The following is a 25,061-nucleotide window of genomic DNA, read 5'->3' as shown; positions in this document are numbered from 1 at the left end:
CTCTCTCTCTCTCTCTCTCTCTCTCTCTCTCTCTCTCTCTCTCTCTCTCTCTCTCCTAAAGCACTGTAGGCCTCATTCTGAAGCATTCTCCAATACCAAGCAGATAGTTAAGCCTCTAAAGGTCTTTGAATTCCATGTCTTGTCAGCCCTAGGTGTAGGGCCTACTTTAAAGGCCTAGGTCTCAAATGATTACCTGTCATGTAGCTAGGCACCTCTGCTTTTGGTCAATTGGTGAAAACAGTTCTGGAATAAAGAGTGACTTTCCCACCAGGATTTGCCTATGTGGCTGGGTGGCCACACGGCTAGAAGAAAGTGAGCCAGCCACTGCAGGGAAAGGGACTAAGGCTTCTGGCTTGGTGGCTTCAGTCAGCCTCAACTGTCTGGAGTCTAGCTTCTGTGTCTTGTGTCATTTTGAGACAAAGGACTTTAGGAGGACCTGTTTTTCAAAATATCTTCATATTTAGGTTATTTCTGAGTGAAAGGAATAAGCAGTAGAGCCAATGAGATCCTCAGAGCATTTAATCTGTATGCAAATATAAATGGCTTTAAAAGCATAGACATTCTGCTTCAAAGGAGTGTTTTTTTTCCCTCCTGAATAAAATTGGCCCTGTTAATAAGCATAGCTAAACAACAGTTTTCCATATGGAGAATAATGTCTTTTTAACTGAAATATTTTTATCGTCGTTTCATAATTAGGCACAAGTTCCTTTAAAAATAAATGTCACCCTCTCTGAGCCCTTGCATAGCCCAGGTGACTGCAAGGTAGCTCTGTGACTGTTGCGCTGGGCCTCCCTGCTTGTTTTCTGAGGCATCGCCTCTTCGGATACACGTTGCTGTGCCGTGTCCCTCTTTCACACAGAATGGCACTGTGCCGTAAGGATGGTTTTGAAATTCAGTGCTGTCGCTGGTATCACTGCTCACTGTCTTTAGCATGTGTGCGCCTGGCTCTTTAATTCCAGCACCTGGCATGGGAGAACACACAAGCGTGCATAAACAGTCAAGAAGGAGAGTAGTGCCTGGAGATCCAGCGCCACAAGCTTTGCCTGTTGTGAGTGATGAGTCAAACTGGAAAGGCCATCATTTTCATCAGCAGACAAGGCCGAGCTTCTCTCCAGGTGTAATGGCAGTGGTTCGCTGGCAACAGCACACTGCAGCAATTAGTCTAAAGGTGTGTGTGAGGGCAAGCTTCTGCACAGACACTAGAAACATTATTCCACAGTTTAAGGTCACACAGCCTTGTGTTTAACATGTTCCAGGCAGCTTAGGGGAAAGGGAAAAAAAAAAAAACTTAATTTGACTGGAGCTAATGAAAGACATTTGACATTTACCAGAGTCATGCATTCAGAAGTCAGTCAGGTAGAAAAATTGTATTTTATTGTCTACAATGAAAAAAAAAGCCACAGAGGTAGCATGTTATAATATTTCATAGGACAGAGATAAAATTCAAGTTGATTAGGACTGTGATATAAATTATTATAAGCATATACGGTTTAACAAGTATGGATAGAAAAGTTCTTTTGTTTTGCTTTTGAGACAGGGTCTCACACTGTAGCCTAGGTGGCCTGGATCTCGGTGCGTAGCCATGTGGCTTCAAACCTGTGATGGGCCTCCTCCTGCCTCATTCACGCAAGTGCCAGAATCTCAGGAACCCGTCTCCAAGCCCAGTGTAGAAAAAGCAAATCTTGGCTCTTTCTGGCAACCATTCCTTTTCCACGTGACAGCTTTTCAAGCAATAGATGTTTCTCTCACAGATTATGTATGCGTGTGTGTGTGTGTGTGTGTGTATGTGTGCGTGTGTGAATGTTTACAAATTTTCCAAATTAACTAACCTTTATGGGGGTTTGTGGCATTTTTGTTCTGCTTGACAGTTAAATTAAAATACTAAAACTTGTTATAACCTTAAATTTAATTTGAAAATGGAAGTTACATTGGTATTATTTTCCAAGTATACTTCTCAGGTTTTCTTAGTGTAACACAATGGCAAAAAGAAGAAAAAAAAATAGTAAGGAAAAGACTTTACACACTCTGTACAGGTAAAGCCTCACATGAGTTTAGAGACCCCTTTGCCTGTCTCACATGAAGAAGGCTTAGATAGTTCCATCTCTTACCAGGTTAAAGGCATTTGCCCAGATCCCAATTTAGTCTTGGATTTGAATAATGGCTGCCTTGCTTCTAACAGCTGGTTTCAGTTTTTCTCTCTGCTTTTTTGTATAGTATTGCAGGGTGTTGCCTGAGAAGAAGTGGAGGAATGGTGTGCTTCTGATTGAGCATGCAGTCAGCAGCCAGAGTCTGTGGGCAACCACTGCTTTCTTACGTGCTGTGTGTTTACTCATGTTCCTCCGCTGCGTGTTTAGAGCCCTTGGGAAACCTGAAGCTGAGATGTGACGCCAGTGACACAACCTCTGATAATGTAACAGGCTGAAAACTGCACAGGAACTGAATCTGAAAAGCCTTCCCTTGTGTTCGTTCTCTAGTGTTTCCAGACTCAGAGAAGTCAGATATTTTAGAATGAGGTCTGTGAAGCTGTGAGTTTTCCACTTTAGTTATCAGTTGAACAGGGAGCAGCAGAGTTGGCTGAGTTCCAGGGCCTCTTTCTCATGGCCTCTGCTGCTGTGCAAGTCACCCTGTCTTCGGAGACCCTGGATCCCTCTCTTAAATGCATGGAGGGACTGCTAAGCTCCCTCCATGGTCATAGTTTCTTTCTCTGTCTAGAGGAATACTGGCTTTAGTTTCTACTTGTTGTCTTAGTTGTAGGATGAAGGGGAATGAGATGGTGGGGGCAGGAGCGATTGAGAGTCCAGAGATTGGCTCTCTCAACTCATCTCTCCAAGGCCTGGGCCACTGTACACACTGACAATCATGGGCAAGGACCGTGTTTACCTGCAGCTCTTGGAGGTTCCCCTTCACTCAGGGTCTTGTGAGAATTTATGCACTTTTGTCCTCACTTTATTCCATCACCCAGTCTGTTATGCAGAGAGTCTTACAGGATGCTTCATAATTCAGTTTTCACAGAGTGACTTTTAAAGTTAGGTTAAAATGGGTTAAACGATGTTTTGTACATCCTGGGGAAAAATCACTTTCTCCACTGACATTTGATGACTAAATGACAGAGTCTACCGAGTGGATACCAAGATCAGATGCTGCTCTGGAGAGTCCAGAGAGCTGAATTAAGAAGCAAGCAGGTGGGTCACATTGTCCCTTGATTCCAAGTAAGGACCAGGGTGTTTCCCTGTCAGATGTTCTGAAGACCAAAGCTTTGTAAAAGAAAGTGAGTTTCCCATAGGAACACCTAAGTGGGGACATACACCCCTAGCAAAACTCTTTAGCTCTAAGGAGGCCACATATTAAACAAATAAACATTTTATTTGACTGTAAAAATACATACTTACAGAACAAGAAAGACAAGAGGCATCTTTCTGAAGGTTTTTTTTTAAGGGGGTTTGTTAAAATTTTTTGGCAGATAGTAGTCATGGGCAGCCCTTTGAGAGAGTTATGAGTGCTCTTTGGTGGCCATTAAAGATCAACTGATTGGCTTAAGTGCAGAAGACAAGGGCTGCCATTTTCAGAGTACTCTCTGCACATGTTTACTGTGAGAAAAGACACAGCCTCAATTACAGTTTTCTTTGCCAGATTCCCATGAAATCTTGTGTTCATATCAGTTCCTAAGTACAGATCTAGAGTTAAAAATAGATAGATAGATAGATAGATAGATAGATAGATAGATAGATAGATAGATAGAAAGAAAGAAAGAAAGAAACTTTGGTATAAAATGTCTTTTAGGATTTGTATATTTGCGTGTGTGTGTGTGTGTGTGTGTGTGTGTGTGTGTGTGTGTGTGTGTGTGTGTGTTCCAGATGTGTCCAGAAGGGGCATCAAATTCCCAAGAACTGGAGTTACAGGTAGTTATGAGCCATTTGATGTAGGCTCTGGGAACCAAATCTCCAAGTGTTTTAAATATTGTATTTTTCCTCTCCGCTCCCTCAATTCTACCAACTTCCCATAGAGAAGTGAAGGCCAAAGCAGAGTCACGTCTCTTTTATCTTGATAATCTGCTGACAGACAGATACCCAGTAGCCCTCTTCTCTCCTATCCACACACATAGCATTCAGTGTGCTTTTGGGCTGGGAGTTATGGAGTTTGGGGATTTTGTTTTTCCTTCTAGCTGCTAGATCACATGCTCCTGCAGCCTGCCATGCCTTTCTTCCTGTCCTAGAATGTCAAGATTGCCCTGTAGTCACCATTAGAACAGTCTGTAGACTTGCTTAGTGGCATCTTAACTCTTTCTGCTGAGTCTGGTATTGTACTGCCAATGGCAATTTTTTGAAAAAACATGTTTTCCAGCCCCTATGTGTTTACAGGATTTTGTTTCGTCACTTTACCGGGTGACATGACCTGTGGGTTGCATTCCTGTGGGTGGTTCCTGCCTTTGGCAGAGTTCTGTGACTGAAGGGGGGTAGCTGCAGAAGGTCAAGTCTTAGCAGAATGTCAGATGAGTGGACTTGTGGCCTGGGGCTGGCCAAGGCCCAGTGCTCGCTCTATCATTCTGGAAGATAAGCCCAGGTCCCTTCTCATGAATCAGCCCTGCTGCTAGCAAAGTAGCTAGGAAGTATGATCTGATGCATCTCTGGAGGCCTGTGGCATGACCCTCCTGCCAGATGCCCTCTTTTTATCTCTGGGGTGGGGCCTCCTCACTCATGATAAGGCACACCATGCCAGTCACTGTAAGTCTTGATGGATGAGTCGTTAGTGGAGTTTGGGGGATGGGGAAAGGATCCTATTTAGAAAACATTAAAAAAATAAAATAAAATAAATGTTTCCTCTAAAATGAGGTTTGTTGACTGTGGTATAACTCAGTTGGCAGAGCACTTACCAGACCTGTGCTATTGCCTGAATTCCATGCCTAGTATTGAAGGATTGGTTTAAAAAATATAAAAGACATGGGGCTTACAATACAGTTTAGCAAATCTGTAAGGTCCTTATTGTTTCCATAGCCAAATCCTTCGTGGAAATGCCTTTCTTTAACTTCTTACGGCTTCTAAGGTGACTTGAAACAGTCAGTTCTCTTCATGGTTGTGACTGATAGCCAGTCCAAGTCTTCATTCATGAAAATCACAAAGGGGAGCTTTATTATTTCTTACTGTAGCCTTTACAGGTGGAGATGGATTGCAGCAGCTCTGATCAGTGCCCAGCTTTCTTCAATGACCCAAGATCTGTAGGTGAAAAAGGCGTTTGCTACTGTCCTTCTCTACATACTCCAGTTCTAGGCCTTTTTGTCAAATTACAGTTAAAGGTTCAACTATAAATGATTCTCTGATTTGTTAAAATCCCAGCTGCCTACACTAATGTGCAGAATTTTGGTTTAATTTTATTTTTTACTGATACATTGTATTTTATTGTCATTTGAATTTATATCTCCACGTGAAATAGAACAGCCCAACAATATGGAAACAACTAGCCACATAAATTCCAACCAGCTTAGAGAAACAGAGAACAGCACACACCTTCAGTGTTCTCATAGTGTTAATGCTAGATGAAGTATAATTGCAGATTACCTTAAGAACCATCGACAGCTCCTTATCCTAAGTCATAAGCAACTCACACTGAGCTGTGTGTAAACATCCTAGTTTTCTCCAAAGAATAAACACCCGTGAAACCTACTATTTTCCAGTCTTTTTTGATAAACTATGGAAGCTCATCAAAGAAATTAGGGCAACCTTTCTTGGAGGTCTAGCTCGATTGTTTTTAAAGAGATGTGTTACAGCAGTATGCATTGCTTCTCAGAGAGTGAGGCCAATCATGTTAAAAAAAAATCATCAGAGGCCTCATAGCCTTTGGCTAAGGAGACTACATTTTGAATAGGGTGGTAAGCTAGATGGTACGTTGGGGTGTACTTAGGTATTGGCAATGCCAGAGGGAGAGGGGAGTTTACTCTTGGTTTTTTTAATTGTTAGGTGGTCTGTTCAGTGCAGCTGTGTTTATGGTTTCTAAATGATAACTGCCTGAACACAGTGACAAGTCCCCACAAATGAAAATAGGACTTTCTTGAAAAAAAAAAAAAAAAATCATCATCATGCCAGTATGGGGTGTACTTACCAAGTAGCAACAGCAAAAGTAATTCTAGGCAGTTTTACAGCTGGTTTGATAGAGCAGACATTTCTGACAATGTTGGGTTTTGTTTTTTAAGTAATTGATCCTTTAAATGATGTATTTCACAATGGAATAATCTTGGAAATGGCAACTGGGAGGGAGCATAGTCACATTTCTTTAACCATTGTTTGGCTGATTTAACCTATGGTTATTAAAAATGGCTGCATAAATTTGGAAATACAGGCTGAACAGACCCATTGGTTGCTTTTTAAAATATATTTTTATTAATTCTTGGAGAATTTCATACAATTTATTTTTACATATACACCCCATATTTCTTGCCATAACTCTTCAGAGATCCGCCCTCCTCCCACCTATCCTAGCTTTGTGTCCTCTTTTTTAAAATTAACCCCCGAGTCCATTTTATGCTGCTCATATCTTCGTAGTATGAGGCCATTCACTGGAGCATGGTCAACCTGCCAGGAACTGTGTTTTTGTTTGTTTGTTTGTTTGTTTGTTAATATTTATGTATTTTGTGTGTAGTAGTGTTCTATCTGCATGACATCTACATGCCAGAAGAGGGCACTGGGTCACATTATAGATGGTTGTGAGCCACCGTATGGCTGCTGGGAATTGAAGTCAAGGCCTCTGAAAGAGCAGCCAGTGCTTTTAACCACTGAGCCATCTCTCCAGCTATCAAGGACTACACTCTTAAAAGAAAACTGACTCTCCTTTCCCCATAAGAAATCAATTGTCAGTAGCTCTTCAGCTACCTGAATGTTAACTGGCTTGATCTTGGGTTGGACTTGTATGGACAATCACAGTTGCTTGTGTTCATGAGGTCATCATGTCCAGAAGATACTGTTTTGTACCCATTCTCCCTCACCTCTGGCTCCTACAGTCTTTCCATTCCTTCTGTACTGTGCCATGTGCCTGGGACTGGGGGTGAGGGGGTGGTCAGGAAGGGAGGCTTGGGTGATAGACGTCTCATTTGTGGCTGAGCACTCCACTGACACTAATCCTCTATACTTTAACCAGATGTGAGTTTCTGCGTTAACTACCATTTAGAGCACACACACACAATTCTGACAGCTGTACAAATTTATGGGTATAAAGATATACAGCAGTTTGATACTATGTCCATTTAGCAGAATAATAGTTGTAAAGTCACCCCTGGGGCCTGTGAGCTCTCAAAATCATGGATTCTTGGCCAGATTAACAATCTGACCAAGTGTTTTCTCCTGTAAAATGGGCCTTAAATCCAACAAAAATGAAATGACTTCCATAACATCTGTGCCACTATTGCACCTGTGGGCATATCTTGCCATCCCTGTCATTCCTGTTTACAGAATTCACAGCTGAGCAAACTGTTGATGAGTTTACCTCCTGGCAGCATATATAGCACTTTCTAATATCGTGAAAACTAGGCAGCAAAGAAGAAGCTCCCCGGCCAGTACCAGCTTGTTTTCTCCATGTCTTGTGACCAGATTATGTCATTTAGCAATAGGGCTTTACTCTCAAATTCAAGTGGGACAACCAAGAGCAATGGCAATGGTAGTATTATTTTGGGAGTCTCCAGGACATCTCTCAAGGGGATGTATCCCACATGTGGCACTGGGCTTTTTATGTGGCAACCTATGACTGCTAGGAGTCTCTTAGTTAGGGTTGCTCTTGCTGTGATAAAACTCCATGACCAGAAACAACTTGAGGAGAAAGGGTTTATTTCATCATACAGCTTGTAGGTCCATCATTCATGGACATCAGGGCAGTAACTCAAGTCCTTAACCTGCAGGAAGGAGCTGATGCAGAGGCCATGGAGAAGAGTTGCTTACTGGCTTGTTTCCCATGGTTTGCTCAGCCTCCTTCTTATACACCCAGGGCCTCCTGCCCAGGACTGGCACCACCCACAGTGATGTAGGCCTATGCATACCAATCATCAATCAAGAAAATGACCCACAGGCTTTTCTACAAACTAGTCTGGTGAGGGCACCTTTTCAATTGAGGTTACTTCTCAAGTGACTCTAGCTTCTGTCAAGTTGGTAAAAACAAAACAAAACAAAAAAAAAAAAACTATTCAGTAAAAGAAGGAACATTATCCCCTGTGTAGGGTGACTCCAATTAAACTCTTTATATGAATATGTATGTGTGTGTATGTGCATGTATATCAGATGCCTTTCTCAAACATCTTTAGTATTAATCATCCATCTCCCTCCTTTGTACTACACTCCCATCCCTCTCACCTAGACTTTTTATTCCCCATTTATTCTCATTTTCCCCTTCACTTCATCTGTGTTTTATTATCCTCCTTACCTTACATTAAAGCCCTTCTCCCTCCTCCCTACCAATGCCCTCTCTGGTTTCCTGGAAATCTACAGATGCCCCCAATCAAATGCACAAATCTACAGTTCCACTAATGAGTAGAACATGTGACGTTTGTCTTTCTGGGTCTGATACAGGTTACCTCAATGTAATGTTTTCTAGTTTCATCCATTGATCTTCAAAGTTCATAATTTCATATTTGCTCTTTAAAAAAATAACAATGACATGGAATTGTAGCTACAGCACAGATACACTTGCCTAAAACAGAGAAAATATAAGTAAATACTTAGGCAAATTAGTCATAATTTCAAAATTGTATGGAACATGTGCAACACTGAGGTGTAGAGCTCTAACAGCTAGTTCTGTTTTCTAAGTTATGTGCATATTTTAAAATTCATGTATTAACCGGGCATGGTGGCACAGGCCTTTAATCCCAGCACTCAGGGAGGCAGAGGCAGGCAGATTGCTGTGAGTTTGAGGCCAGCCTGGTCTACAAAGTGAGAGGACAACCAAGGCTACACAGAGAAACCCTGCAGCCCCCCCCCAAAAAAAAAAAATCCTGTGTTAGGGGGAATGTGCTCACGAGTGAGTTGAGGTGCCCTGGAAACAGAAGAGGAGATGAGATCCCCAGGAACTGGAGTTCCAGGCAGTTGTAAGCCATCCAGTATTGGTGCCAGACTCAAACCTGGGTCTTCTGCAGAAGCTGTGTGCACATTTAATCGCTGAACGTCTCTGTAGCCCCTAATGACTAGTTCTGGGTGCATTTTCTTTAGTGTTATATCCCTTATAACTCAAATTAATGTTTATTACTATTCTATCATATTGCCAAAATATTTTCCTGCATTTGGATTAGAAGCAGCTTGTTCTGACTTGTTGTGCGAGTTTGTTGCAAGAAACAAAGTGGTATTTGGATCTTGGTGTATTTTAGAAGCTTTTGTTGTATCTTATGTGGAAGAAAGAAATCTGATTAATTCATTTCATAGCCATGTAAAAAAAAGTAAGGGTTTGTGCTGTGATGATTTTACATTCCTGCATAGTTAATGTTTTTCAAGAGATTTGAATGAGTTATGCACAGTGTTGTCTGTTAAGCAACTGACCATCTGCATCCTACTTTAAATTCAAGAAGCAGGTCCAGGACACTCTATTGGCTGATACTTATTTTCAGATTCTTCTTTATCCTTATCTTTTCTTCTCTCACAGATTGGCGAAAGACAACAAGTGCTAGTAACAGAAGAATCTTTTGACTCTAAGTTTTATGTTGCACATAACCGATTCTATGAGCAGGTAAGAACCACTCCAGTGTTCACTTCTTTTCTCATTTTAAGCAATAGGGACAAGAAGAAGAAAGGATTGAATGAGTGAAGGGAACCAGGCTAGCAGGGGCTAACAGTGCATTCACAGAGCAAACCAGGCTAACTGTGCATTCATAGAGAGTAATTGTTAGAGTGTACTTGAGGCCTTACGTGTCTAGGACAGAACTGCCTTAGGCTTCTGGTAATTGGGAACCTAGAAGCTAACACTGAGTGAGTGGAGAGGGGGAGTCCCGATCAGAAGGCAGGAAGAGTATGTGCACTAAGCACATCAGCAGGAATTGTAGGTGTTCAGTCTCACCAGGAGGTGAGGAAGGCTGGCAGGAAGGGCACCCTGGGTGGCCTCTGAAACCCACCAAGGGAAGTTGCTTCATCCTCTCAAGGCCTCCACAGTGGTTCATCAGTCTTGAGTGGAATCCAAAGAGCAGACCTTTTCTCTTCTGCACCCAGCCTTTTTTAGGAAGATATATCAGCCCAGTATCCAAACACAGCCACTATAGAAAGAGGTTTATACCTGACTTCTGTCAGCAACTGGGCCTCACTTCCCCATTGGGGGAAAGTGTGTCAGAATGACTCACAGAGTATTTCCTTCTGTGAAAGGTTCTTACCATCCAGGTAAGAACCCTGGATGGACCAAGTAGGATAATGGAATCATGTCCCAGGAGACACTGAGAGTGGAGTGGGATGGCCGCAGATGGTTCTGAGTCCTATTAATTTTCTTTAATGTCAAATGGGGTTTCCTATCCTTATGTTCTCTCTCATCAGCTGAGAAGTGGATTATTTTTTTTTTCTTTTTTCCTCTGGGTCATGACTGGAATTAGAATTTGGGGATTCTTAAGTACTACATGGGCACTTCAAATAAGGCTGGGCAAGGGAAACAATTACTCATGTTAGAAAGCAGGGAAGAGGCCTCACTATTGCTTATCCACATGAAATACTATCAAACTGGGCAGCAGGTCCTAGTTGGGACCTTCCAAGCTCAAGTAGACACACTTGTTGGGTACCAAGAGAAGGCTGCAGATAATAAAAGAGTATTCATGCCTCATCTTTAAGCCGAGCGTCCTCCTGTTCCCGTCTCAGGAGGAGCCATTCTCCTATGCCTGCCAACCCTCTGCTCAGCCCTGGAGAGAACCACGGTGTATGTGGTCACCTCTTCCCTCTCCTTTCTCTTGCCATCTGGGTTTGTGCCTCAGCAGGGAACCTTTACCCTTCATTTTAAAGGCAATGGCATGCCTCATTAGCTGTTTCCTCCAGTGGAAGGCAGTTGGGCTTTTTCCAATTATTAAAACCCAAGGGGTGTGGGGACAACAATAAACACTGAGCCATTCATTCAGGTCAACACAGCAGATCAAGAAGGTTTATATTCCCCAGGAATAGCACCAAAATTTCTATACATATTTTGGGCTAGGGATTTTCTTGCTTTATGAAAATTAATTTAAAAGGGCCCGATACTACTGCTTTTTTGGTTGGCCTACTTGCCAAGAATCAGCCACCCTTCAGGTGACCTTTTCCCTGCCCTGTGATGAAGCTGTGTGTGCAGTGATCATAAAAACCTCAGAAAGACCAACCAGTGTGGCTTCTCAACTTGGCTATGCAACTGCAGGCTCTTCCCTCCTCTCTCTCTCTCTCTCTCTCTCTCTCTCTCTCTCTCTCTCTCTCCTTTTTTACTGCAGGCTCGTTCCCTGACCTGTCTCTATAACTAAGCCTTTGAATGATGCCATCGCTTTTATTTTTCTAAATAAGATTATATCAAAATACCAAAGTACTGCTGGTTTAGAACTGACCTGTTTGTGTTGGACCCTGACTTGAAGAGGTTGGCAAGTAGCTACGGTACTAAAGCCGAGGTCTGAGGGGATAGAATGCACACAAACTGCCTTTAAGTCCCCTCCAAGAGGAGGCACTTGCTGAGTAAACATGAACCTCTGTCAGCAATCTCTAGCAGAGAAGAGCCATTTGACAGTTCGCTGGGAGCCATCCGAAGTAGGCTTCAGAGTGGCTGCTTCTATACAGAGATTGGCTCAGGAGACTAACAGATACATTCCTTTTCTAACAACAAAAGGCGTGAATGGCAGCCATTAGCTGGAGGAGTCATTTAGACAAGCAGCAGTGTGCTGTTACTGAAAGAGTTACTTTGAAATGTTCTTCCTCCTACCTTTTTGCACACACACACACACACACATACACATATATACAGAGGCCTTCATTTGAAGCATCTACTAAACCATTTTTTCTGATAGCTAACTTGGAAGGTATTGGAAGTGTGAGGCTTTCATAATTTTTGAATATGTTTTTCATTGTGCAGGACAGGCAAAGGCAGGGTCTTGAAGGCCTTGTCCATAAATGATTGGCTAGCTGCTGGAAATTTCCCAGGTCTCCTGTCATTGTGCTTTAGGACAGCTGTCATCTGGTGATGGAGGCCCTGGGTCTACAGCCCTTCAGCTCCTCTTAGAAAAGCTTTACCACTCTCTAGGGCTCCAAATCCTTGAGCAGCCAGGAAATAGAGCTGGCTGTAATGGGATCCCAGAGCATATGAATAAAGTGTGGACTTAATTGACAGTGGCATATCATTTGTCATTCTTCATTGTGGCAAACACACTATCCTAATGTAAGATGTTAATGATGGGGAGAGTGTTGTGGGGAGCAAAAAGCCTTCCTATGTCATTGTTCTGTAACCTCAAACTACTGTAAAATAAGACTGATTGTTTAAAACTTCTAATTTCAAAATATCTGTTTTAAGGTTTTAGTGCCAAAGAATCCTGCATTCATGGGGAAAATGGTTGAAGTAGACATTTATGAATCAGGAAAGCACTTTTTGAAAGGACGGCCAGTATCAGACAGCAGAGTCTATACCCCATCCATCAGCAAGCCGCTGGCCAAGGGAGAAGTCTCGGGTTTGACACAGGTAAGTTAGAAGTTCTTTCCCTCAATGCTGCTGATGAAATAGCAGCTTGGGAAGCATAGTGACCCCGTGCCATGTGTCTGATCAATTACCATCCCCCTTTTAAGGACGTGTAAGGCATTGCTCTCTGACAGATGGAGATCTGGGTGTGCAGGGCACCTTTGCTGATGTCTAGACTTGTGCTTCTCTGCCCAGAAAGGGAATAAACTGCTTCCTTTCCCAGGCCAGAAGTAGAAGGTAAAAAGCCATTGTTTGCAGGTAAGAGATACAACACCAAGGGTGAACAGATCTAGTATGGTTCTGTATCATTGCTCTTGAAGGGAGGGAGATGAGGACCCAGTGTGTTCCTGCTGACAAAGCTATTTATAACACAGTCAAAGCCTACAGGTGGACAGGCACTAAGCTGTGGCGTACGTGTGGCCGTGGCACCTCATGCTAGTGTGAGCTGCATATGTACTTGAGTCCTGTGAAGTGAAAATTAAACATTTTTTTCCATTCTACAAAAAAAAGTAACCTGGCCCCTGTTTTATACCTTGGTAAATATGGCTGTTTGCCAACCTCTCTCACACATTTCATTGAGCTACAGTTGTAAAAGCTGATGGAGTGTGAAATGAAAATGTGTATCACATTTCTAAGCATCATTTGATGTCCTTTCTTCAACACAATTGTTAAACATCCCACTCCCACAAACATATGTAGCAATGACTTAACATATGGAAAAAAGATAACTAATACTTATCTCCCATGCAATTCCTAGATCATTTTCCTTTGTAGTTCTTACTTCAAATGAATGGTAAAGATATCATAATTAAAATAACAGAAATACAGCTTTACTTCAGGAATAGTGGCAAGTGTCTTACCTTTACCTGTGTCTGCACTGATGATGCTGAACTCAAATCCAGCAAGAGTGGTACCTTATCTGTGCTTGACAGTTGCCTAGGAAGATACCCAGACCTGGTGTCAGATCCACAGCAGAGGGGCATGGATTAGTATATGTCAAAACCATGCCATCTTTCTTCTTTTGTGTGTACACACTGTGTGTGTGTGTGTGTGTATTTAGGTGCGTATGTGTATGGGGGTCAGAGAGGAGAACTCTGGGGAATTTGTTCTCTCCTTCCACTGTGAGATCCAGGAATTAAACTCGGGTTGTTAGGGCTGTACAGCAAATATTTTCATCCACTGAGCTATCTCATGCCAGTATTCCTTTTTTTTTTTTTTTTTTTTTTTTTTTTTTTTTTTTTTTTTTTTTTTTGAGACAGGCTCACATGTACTCCAGACTAGTCTTGAAATCATTTAGTAGCTGAAGATGGCCTTGAACTCTGAATCCTTCTGTCCTTACCTTCCAAGCGCTAGGATTACAGGCATGTACCACTATACCGAGTTTGAGGCTCCCATCATGTTAAAAACTTGACAAACAAAATCACTAATGATTGTTTGGCACTTGGGAGGTATTTTAGCTGTTGTTGTTGTTTCAATCTTATTTGGAAGTTGAAGAGAATGGCTTGAAGCAACAGTAGTCTAAACTGGATTTAATCAGCTTATTCTTTGGATATTTTTCAAGAAAATTAGCTAACCTATAGAGTTGCCTTAAGAGATTATTTTTCTTTATCTGCCATTATGGGGCTTGAACTCATGGACTCACATATGCCAGAAAAGCTCTCTATCCCTGTGCTATTTCTCCAGTCCTATGAGGTTCATTTTCAGTTCTGTAGTAAAAAGAATTTTACAGGAAAAGACAGAAATATTTCTAAAGACCCTGCCTGGCTTAGTTCTCACATTTGCATCTCTTATGAGGGCTCATATTCTTTTTTTTAAACTTTTATTAATTACACTTTATTCACTGTGCATCCCCCCCATAAGCCCCTCTCTCCCCCTTCTTTCATGCATGCCCCTCCCCAAGTCCACTGATAGAGGAGGTCTTCCTCTTCTTCCTTCTGATCTTAGTCTATCAGATCTCATCAGGAGTGGCTGCATTGTCATCTTCTGTGGCTGAGGGCTCATATTCTTAAGCCTTCTTGTTTACTAGCAATCCATGAACAAGGGAAAGCAGCCCCTTCTACTGTTCTTGTATACTTTGTGCTTTCTAAAAATCTAAAAGTCCAGCCTGCCTTTGCACAGGACAGCACAGAGGGCTAGGTATGATGAGGTCATGTGGCTCCTGGCTTCCCTGGGCTGATAGAAATGGATTCTTCTATTTGCATGAAACTGCAAGTAAGGACTGCAGTGGGGGTTATGTTAAGGGAAACATCACGCAGCTCTTTCTTGTGTCATTGTTTTTCCTTAACTCTTTATATTTGTTCATCTTTAAACATATACCCAACATGCCTGGATCAGAAGGCTTTGCCAGTGAATTTGTACTGTTACTACACTGTATTCTGTAATAGGCAAACCAAGGCGAGCAGGAAGGGAGCATAGTAGTTACAGGCTTTTCAAGCAGAGAGTAGAGGGAGGATAACCACACCTCAGGCATGGAGACCTCAGTGACAGCAGTAATGGTCCTGGAGTTTGTTTGGGGAAACACCTAGATCTGTGTGGTTAGTTTTGTCACAGGGACCTGGGTTTGCACCTGGCTTAACCAGTACATGCTTAGTCTAAACTGCTCAGAGCTTTAGTTTTGCCTGTGAAGTGGGAGTGAAATATCCACCTCACAGTGTAGATAAAGGAATAAATTCAGCCCTGCTGGTAAGTTTCCTTGCCTCAAGTTCGTCCGGTTTTAATCTTCTGCCCAATCTTGTGAAGAGACTTCAGGAAAAACATCTCTGTTCTGTTAGTGTTGCTGATTATTTTAGCCATAGTAAAGGGTTCTTGTTGTCTTTGGCAGGGATGGGTGTTTCTGCTAGGATGAACCCAGAGAGTTAGTCCTCTCAGAATTTGTAACTATCTGAACTGTGTAGTTTTAATTTTTTTTTTCTTGAATAATCCCTTCCCACACACTTTGTAAAGAAATTTAAACAGAAAAGGAATAATAGCATGATGCCTACAATCTCAGCACTGGAGAGGAGTGGCAAAAGCATCACAAATTCAAGGTCATTCTTGGCTGCACAGCTAAGACCCTCCCCCCATCTCAAAAAAGAGAAGGTGTGCAGAGAGAAACCCAAAGCATCTAAAGGAAGTTACTGTGCCTAAAGTTATTTTCAATAATAAATGTTTTCCCCTAATTGACAATTTCATGGTTGTAATGATTAGTTATTTCTTAATGTTAATACACATGAGAGTGCCTGCGTGACTGTATGTGCGTGTGAGTGCAGGGGCTTGAGGAGGCCCAACATGAACATTGGATCCCCTGGAACAGGAGTTATAGGTGGTGAGCTGCCTAATGTGTGTGTTAGGGCCCAAACGCAACTCTTCTGAAAAAGTGTACTTCACTGCCAAACCATCTCTCTGGTCATGTTTTAGATGTTTAGCACTGTGCTTTGGGCTTACTTCATTTCTAGTTCGGCCCTACTGACATCCTCCAGTGGAGCTGGTGAGAGGGACCGCTGATTAGGGACACAGTCTAGGCAAGGGAGCAAGAGGTCTGCACTATAGGGTTCTGTCTCTGTAATTGACTTGTTGGCCTTCTGTATATCACCGGGCTCCCCAAACGCTGTGTCTCACATACAACATGGTAATATATAATGAGCACTAAAGAACCTTCTGCTTCCACTGTTCAGCGACTGAAAAATCTCACTTGACAGAGTAGACTCAATGCTACTCTGTGGAAGAAGGTAGAATTCCTTAAATATTAATAAAAAGTTAAAACTATTACTTTAAATGATGATTAGGTCCCCCAGAGAACAGTGGAAAGGAACTATAGTAAATTTGTTGTCTCTAAGAAATTATATTTTCATGGAAAAGGACGGAGAGAAGTCTCCTTTCTTTTTTTATCTTATTCTTTGAAGCAATGTGAATTGGGCCCAGGGCCTCCCATGTATGATGTGAAGTTTCTACCATGAAATTGCCTCCTTTTTAATTTATATTTTGGTCTTGATCCATTGCTGAGGCCATTCCCTGCTTCAGTTTCCCCAGAAGCTAGACTGACAGGTATGCACAATCATGACAGTTAGCAACGTCATAGGCTGTCGATCCTCCTCTTTCTAGCTTTATTAGAGATGTGGAGAAGATGGAGGAGGAAGAAGAGGAGAAGGAGAGAAAAGTAAAAAGACAAAATTAGTCTGACTATTTTTAGGGAAGATGGAAGTCAAATGCCACTCACAACTTAAGAAATACGTTGAGGAAGTATGGTTGACTTAGAAAATGTTATGGAATAATTTAAGTGAAGGCATCTGAACTGACAGACTAATGTAAATCAAATGAAACCCAGACTGCCTTTCCTTTAGAACAGCTATGCCAGGGGACTGTGGTCTCGCAGTGGAGGGAGGGATGGTGACATGTATTCTAAAATACTAATTCTTTACTATGGTCCTCCTGCTCACAGTGCCAGCATCATCCCTGAACTGGGAAAGAAAACAAATTCTGAACCCACCCTCTCACCATCCTCTTAAGTCAAAAAACTCTGGGAGTGCTCACTGAAGTGGTTTTTAGTGGTATGGAATTGTTTTGTCTTGCCCTGTTTTTTAGATCAGGCCATCCTGTGTAGTCCGTGCTGGTCTGGAATTCACTCTGAAGCCCAGGAATGGCTCAGAACTCACAGCACTTCTTCCTCAAGAATAGGATTACAGGTGCATACCTGCATGGCACATGATCTGTTTTCTTAAAAAAAACTTTTTTTTCCACAATTTCATACACAGGTATATAAATATATAAAACATTGCTTATATTGAACCCTCATTATCTTATCTCCTTCCTCGAAACCTCTTCTTCTTTTTCCAAAGAGTTTTCTTCCTACTATCACACAGTTCACATGTTGGGTGGGACATCCCTTTACATTTAATTGCACTTGCTTGCATGAGCATAAGTAGGAAGAATTTATCCGAGCAAAGACAGTCTATCAGTGACCGTACTACTGAGGAATGTGACTCAACCTGCATGCTCCTTAAGAAGGGCTGGGGCTTTAATGAGCCCCTTCCTAATAAATAATGAAACACTGACTTCCCAGTCTTATGCAAATATCCACTACTGCTGTAAGTTCATCAGTGCAACATGCCATGTCCAAGAGCCAGAATCACAGGCCTTCTTCTGTCTTCACCTCAGTCAGCCTTGGAGGAAACGATAAAGATGCCCTACTTAGGGTTGACTATTCAGCAGTCATTTATTCTCAACACTTTGACCAGTTATGAGTCTCTACATTAACCATCACTCGTTACAAACAGAAGCACCTCTGACCAAAGCTGAGAATAACACTAATCTCTGGATATAAATATAAATGTCTAGAAGGCAATTAACTACCATGTTCATTTAGCAAAACAACAGTAATAGCCCATGGACTCTAAGGACTATGACCTCCCAAGCCATGGGTTTTTTACCACACTTACATGAATTTTTTCCTTCATCAGATCCAATCACAACTTGTTGGCTGTTTCTTCTCAGTCAGGCCACTATTGCACCAGTGAGCACACCTTGCCTGGCTGGTTGTTGTCACAGCTCACAGGGTCTGTAGCTTGTCAAGGTCATTAATGACTCTTCTCCTCCAGCCTGCATGGTACTCCATTACTAAGAAAGCGAGCCAATAGAGAAGATTCTTTCAGTTCATTTCCAGCTTCATTTCGCTAAGACCGGAAACCAAAGTGTCTTCAGCCATAGGGTCTTATCTCATTCTAGTGGGTAATCAAGAACAATGGCAATATTCTGTATTGTTTGGTGGTTATCTGGGTCCCCTCTGATCAACAACACAGCTCAGAAGATGATATTCCACACCTGGCACTGGATATGGGAACAACATTATCCACCCCAGTAAGATACCTTTCTTCAAAGTTTTTTATTATATTTTTAAATATAATAACTTACAAAAGAGTAGGTTTCCATATGGTTTTTTTCATGCATCTTTAATTTTGGTTAAACCTTCTTCTACTCACTTGTTTCCCCTTTCTTTTAGTTCCATTTCCACTTAAACCTTTCCACCCCTAGTGGTCCTTCCTTCTACATTCATGTCATGTATGCTCTTTCTGCATAACCTGTTTTGTTTTGGTTTGGTTTTTGCAAGCTTTCTGGTGACACTTATACATTAACATTTAAGACCTGCATCCCAAGAAAATGGTTCTCAAACTAGAGAGAAGTATCTTATACTAAAAGGTAGCAATTCTAATATTTTAGTGTAATCATACACAGCTTTCCTCACACTAGATATAGAAACTGCAGGTAGACATGAAAAGGAAACCTGTGGGCATGGTGGCATCCACTTGTAATCCCAACACTCGGTACTTTAGAAAATGATACAAGAAGATTACTGTAAGTTCCAGGCCAGGCTGGGCTACACAGAGAGATCCTGACACAAGTAACGAGCCAAAAAGGAAACCTATGGGTAGGTAAGCATAGTGAGTTGTGCAAATCTGCAATCATTGAATAGAGTGAAAAATTATCTGTGACTCCTCAGACAAGGGTGGGGTCAGGTTTTGTTTTACTAGTCATAATAAAATCTACTTAGAGGGAATTTCAAGCACATCTAACAATAGCAGAGCATTATCACCCACATACCCATGATTACCCACCTTGAATAGTTGTCACCGTTTAGCCAGTCTTACATCATCTGTGTTCTTAACTGCCAATCTAGTTCCTACCCCAATTACTTGTTAGAGAAGTTTATCATTTTATCTATAAACATATCAGTAAATAACCTTAAAACAGGAAGATTTTTTTGAGGGTCTAACTTTTTTTTTTTTTGTCATTCTGGGACAGAGTATAATGTAGTCCAGGTGGCAACTAGCCAAGGCCTCACTTAAGCTTTGAGTCTTGATCCCCCAGGTTCCACCTCTGGGGTATCTGAAATTTCAGTCATGTGTGCCTTCAGCACCTCATTTCAGGTAGTGCTAGGAATTGAATTGAGAACTTCTGGCTAGGCCCTATAATCCACTAAGCTATAGCCCCAGAATGAAAAAATCCTTTTAAAAACTTAATCATGTTCCATTATCAAATCTCAAATAAGGATTCTTCTTTACCATTGGCTAAATTCTCCATGCCTTCTGCTATAGGCTTAAACCAACATTTAGGGAGTGATTAACATGGATCAAGTGATATGCTAAGTATTTTACATGCACTCATACCATCCTATTGATAGGTTACTGTTACCATCCAGATAGATAAGGAACCAACACATCAGTAGACTAATAAATAACTTACTCAGAGTCATGAAATGAGAAGAAACAGGAAAGGAGGAGCCACTCTTTCCATTAGGTCTTACTAACTTCAAGACCAACATAAAATCTGTAGGACTAGAGAGATGATGGCTCAGTGGTTAAAAGCACTGGCTGCTCTTTAAGAGAACCCATTCCTGAGGTTTGATTCCCAGCACCATGTAGCAGATCACAACCATCAGTAAATACAATGCCAGGATATCTGACACCCTCTTCTGTCCTCTGTGGGTACCAGACAAACACATAGTTCACAGACATATGTGCACATAAGACACCATACACATAATTTTTGTTTTAATTTGAAATTTGGCCAGACCTGGTGGCACAGGCCTGTAATCCCTGCTACCCAAGAGGCTGAGAGGATCATAAGTTAAGGCCTTCCTGGGCTATGCAGTATGTTAAGGACCAGCCTGGACAACTTACTAAGACCCTATCAGAAAAAAAAAAAAAAATTAAAGTAAGGCTAGGGTTGTGGCTCTGTGGTAGAGAACTTTATTACCATGCAGGAGGCCCTGATTTTAGTATCCAGCGATGGATGGATGGATGGATGGATGGATGGATGGATAGAAGAAAGGAGGAAAGGAGAAGGGAGAATGGATATGAATAAATTTCCCGTTGTAACCATTTTAATAGTGTCACATTGTTCTGCAACCAGTTTCTAGGCCTCCCTTTAATGTTATAAAAACTATAACTCTATACTTACTAAGCAGTAACTCCCTTCTCCTCTGCTAATCCCTTACAACTTCTGATCTCTGTCTCCATGACTCTGACTACTGGAGGTGACTAATAAAAGTGGCATTGTACTGCCTTTGACTTTTTGTGACTTGCATGATGTCCTCAAAATTCATCCATATCGTGCCATATGTCAACCTTCCAAAGGCTGCTGCTATTTCATTGTTCCATTACATGCTGAGTAATAGTCCACTACATTTCTTCTGCCCAGTCTTCCATGTGAGCATTCTTGGAATGCTGCCATCATGGGCTTCCTAGCAATATGGTACACAAATGTCTGCTTAAGTCCCTGCTGTAGATCATAGAGAAATTCGGTTTCTGATTTTTTTTTTTTTTGAGGAGCTGATTTTGTGTGTGTGTGTGTGTGTGTGTGTGTACTGCTTTTCATAGAAGCTGTGCCATCAGCAGTGTCCCATGGCATCTCATGGTTTTGCAATAGGCCATCCAGGTGTGCCAGACAAGTGCTTTAATGCCATATTCTATTTTCTCCGTTGCAGGAGTCTTATTTGATAACGTCTGGTCAGGAATTCCTCTTTCTATAGTAGACTAAGCTCACTGGATCCAAGAAGAGAAGGAAGGCAAGGCAGGAAATGATGAGGAAGTGGGTAGCACTGATCACCTTTTGAGTACTAGGTCACAGCAGCGTTTGGCCTTGCGTGGTGAGAGAAGCAGAGCTGACGGTTCCCTTGGAGGCTTGTATGACTTACCCTAACCCAAAGCACTTGATCTTGCCAGTTCTCACATCAGTGTGTAAAATGTGAGCTGGGCCACGCCGGGCAGAAACATTTTCTCCTGAATTTTAAGCTTACAAATAGTTAGTTTTATTTCAAAGATTTATTCTTTTGTTAAGTTCTTTCTTGCTGGTAGAATTGGTTTAAGAAAGAAATGGCCCATTTGTGAAAGGCCAGGAGAGCTTGTGGTCTGACAGGTTTGGGTCAAATTACAGTGACAATTCTACACTACTGTTATAACTCTCTCCCCAGGGTCTCTAGAGAGTAGAGGTATTACCTTGTATAGACGAGATGAAAGTGGACATGGACATCGTGGATATATGAACTTAGTAAGCTTAACAGCGCTTTCCTAGCCTTTATTTTGACTGTGGACCTCTTTAAAGCACTTTGCTTACATTGGCTTTGCTTATACAGTACAATACAGCAATTCAGAGCATGCATTCTGGACCCTAATACCTAGAGTTTACATCCTCGTTCCACCCCTCACAAACAGTATGAACTTAGAAAATGTCACCAGCCCAGGTCTCTGCCTATGAGACCCACAGGAGCACCTGTTTTACAGGATGTAACACAAGAGGCTTAGCACAGTAAATAGTGCCACGATACTAGCAGCAGCAGCAGCATTGCAACTTACACTAAGGCATGATCTTACTTTAACTGACAATAGAAATTATACACTAGTCTATAACTTCTAATGCACCCATTATCCATTGACTTCTCACAAAATGGCAGAGGAAAGCAGGTCGCTCACCTTAAAAGACTATAATGAGAATGATATTAACATAAACCACAGATGGGCCTGTGAGATGGCTCAGTGAAAAAAGCACCTACCGTGAAGCCTGACCACCTGAGTTAGATCCCAGAGACCCACACGAAGGATAGAGAGAACCAATGCCTGCAAGTTGTGCTCTGACCCCTGCACAACACTATGGCATGTGTGGCTTACTTGAGTAAATAAGACAGCTCAGCTCCAAGCCTGTCTCCACTCTTGGTAAGGAAGCAGGCATTCTAGGATGGTGTGCTTGCCTCATTACCTGACAAAGGACCAGCAAGACCATCAGATGAACTGAATTTTATGTACAGACTATACTATGTTTTCAGAGCTTTGACCCTTAGAAAAAACACTGTTTAAATGCTTTCCTTCTCATCCGACATTCATTTCCAAAACCACTGAAGTGAAAGGGGCTATTAGTTCGGGGCCAGATTTGAAAGCACATGAAAACTTCATTCATGAGGTTAAGAAATGGCTTAATAATTAAGTTAAAACAGTTGAAAGTAGATCTAATTTCAAACAGATCAGCTAACCGTGTTAGGAGCAAATAAGGGTGTGTTCCTTCCTATTCTCCTTCTACCCACAAGATGTTGGCTGCAATCCCAAGACGTTTTTCCAGTTCATTTTCCTTTTTTTATTTTAAACCATGCAAGACTGAGTTCTCTATTGCCTGAGTGTTAAATTGGTGTCACAGACAATTAAGACCATAGTACATGTAATATCATGTGCATTGCTGTCTATATTGCACCTCATCGGTGTCTTCTGTAGAGCAGTTAGGAACCAGTTGAGATGCACAGGCTGAATGCAGAGCCGTTACTCCAGACTTCCTTCCGAACCCGTTTGGACACTGCTGAACTAGCGTAGATTATGTCAGTCGAAACTGTGTAGAATCTGTTTACGATACCTTTCGTGTACCAATTTGAGTGCCATCAAAGCATCATCAGCCGAGCTGATGCTGAACAATTAGCTTAAATTTCATTTGCACCCTAATTGTGCAATCAGTGATGATAATTTTCCTCCTCCTGAGGGTTGGAACTGGGCATACAGAGGAGAGTTGCATGCATCAAGGGACTAATTGTGCCTTGATAATAATAGTAACAGCTACCATTTAGTGAGCCTCTACTATGTGCCTAGCACTGAGACAACCAGGCTTGTTACTGTAGTCTGGGGGAGGGCAGCTGGGTACCATGAAAAGTGTTCTCAGCATTCCTGTGCACAATGACAAAGAGGTGCCTACAATGAGCACATGTGCTCACACACAATATCCTGTATCCTTTGCCCCATTGGGATGGGGGAGAAAGAGACAAAGGCAGTGACAGATGCCCAGAGTTAGGGAGGCTGGGTTCAAGAGCAAAGAATCTGGCACCTCAGCCTGAACTGTTCACATGCATAACATGCAGTTGCCTTCTGACTGCTTATGTTTTCATCTTCACTGAATATGTTATCTGGGCACTAGACTTGATATTAGATACAAACAATGAAAGTGTCTTGGACCTCTGTGGAGATTTTGCACTGGCCGTTGTAGTTGTTCTGCATTATTCTGTGTTATTCTCTTGTGACTCTGGTGAACAGAAAATAGAGTGAGGGTAACAGTCTTAAAGAGGTACCCTAGCTCCCATGGCTGTCACTGAACACCTCACAAGAAGTCATTCAAAGAAGGAAGGGCTTAGTTTGGCTTTAAGGTACATTCCACCATGAAACAGAGTCAGGAGTAGCTGATGGCTGTGGCAGCAGAAATGGGTTGCTGCTTGCTCACATCTGGGTGGACCAAGAAAGAGGGGAAGTGATGCTGGCGCTCAGCTCCCTTTCTCTCTTTTCCTTTTTTATGCAGCCTGGGACCCCTACCCAAATGATAGAGCTGCCCACATTCATGGCAGGCCTTATACTCAGTTCATCTCAGGAAACACACTTGCAGCCATACCCAAAGGTGTTCTTTGCTAATGCTCTGGACTTTTTATAATCCATTCGAGTTAGCAGTCAATCGAATCCAGCTAGCCCAATGACATAACTGTCTAATTTGTAGATGATCTTTCTCAGATGTAAAGTGAATCTATTCAGCGCATGGAAAGCATTTGGTGAGAAAGCTTCCTTCTTAGATCAAAAGCTGGATTCAGCAGCTTATGAATCCGGATTGCTTAATCCATATAATGGAATGGTGCCCCATTTGCACCCCCAAAGGCTAGAACTAGGCAAATCTTTAAAAACACTGTCCCCTGTGGTGAGTGGGTCCCAGCTTTCTAGAGCTTTCCTGTGTCTTCGGTGTCATTTCATTATTTCTCCACATGTCTTTTTCCCTTTCCATTCAGTGACTACTTTCCAATATTAGATGAGACGCCCTCTCTCATTTGACCATCCCAGTTTGTACCGGTGGTTCTGACATACTAGTACTTTTTTCTACCTTCCAGAAATGGTTTGAATGAAAAATTCTATCATCAACTCTGAAGTGCCAGAAATGCTAAGCATTGTATTAACTGCCACATGAAATGCAAAGGTCTAGGTGTGGACTTGCCTTTCAGAGAGTAAGGAAGGGAAATGTGTGTCTTAGTATTCATGTCTCCTGAAAATTCCTAAGTGGAGACAATCAACACCATGAAAAGGGTGCAGACTTCGGGACACAAGGTGTGGTGGCAGAGGTCCCAGTACAGAAGGTATGAATCTTCTACAATTCCTGGTGAAGACACAGCAAGGAAGTACTATATATGAATTTGCAAGCAGCCGTGACAGATCTTCATCAAAATTTCCAAAACTCCAGACCTGTTGTTCAAATGGTCCCCAGTAGTCTGTGGCACTTTTATTCTAAAACAGTGTGCACGTGTCAGTCAAATGTGTGACATGCCCAGTACTAAGCTACATAGTATCAGAATGTAACATGGAAGAAAGTCTTTGAAGAGGTATGATGGCCAGAGCCCTTTGCAAGAAACAGGACACAGCTGAACAGCCTCAATAGAAAGAGGTTTTAAAGGCAGACACTGGGCAGTTTGT

General features: G+C 42.0%; 1 protein-coding gene across 3 annotated transcripts in view; it reads left to right on the top strand.

Moving 5' to 3' along the window:
• Positions 1 to 25,061, top strand: part of Cdkal1 (CDK5 regulatory subunit associated protein 1 like 1) — a 572,332-nt gene that overhangs the window by 527,270 nt on the left and 20,001 nt on the right. For all 3 annotated transcript variants that reach the window (XM_055619051.1, XM_055619049.1, XM_055619050.1), the window contains 2 exons: positions 9,607 to 9,690; positions 12,454 to 12,618. In XM_055619051.1, the coding sequence (XP_055475026.1) occupies positions 9,607 to 9,690; positions 12,454 to 12,618 (249 nt within the window). The remainder of the gene's footprint in view (positions 1 to 9,606; positions 9,691 to 12,453; positions 12,619 to 25,061) is intronic.

The sequence above is a fragment of the Psammomys obesus genome, unplaced genomic scaffold (genome assembly GCF_907164565.1).
Source record: "Psammomys obesus unplaced genomic scaffold, mPsaObe1.curated_primary_1811, whole genome shotgun sequence".
NCBI classification, from domain to species: domain Eukaryota; kingdom Metazoa; phylum Chordata; class Mammalia; order Rodentia; family Muridae; genus Psammomys; species Psammomys obesus.
The sequence above is the reverse complement of the archived record's forward strand: the minus strand, read 5'-3'. Positions and strand labels throughout refer to the sequence as shown.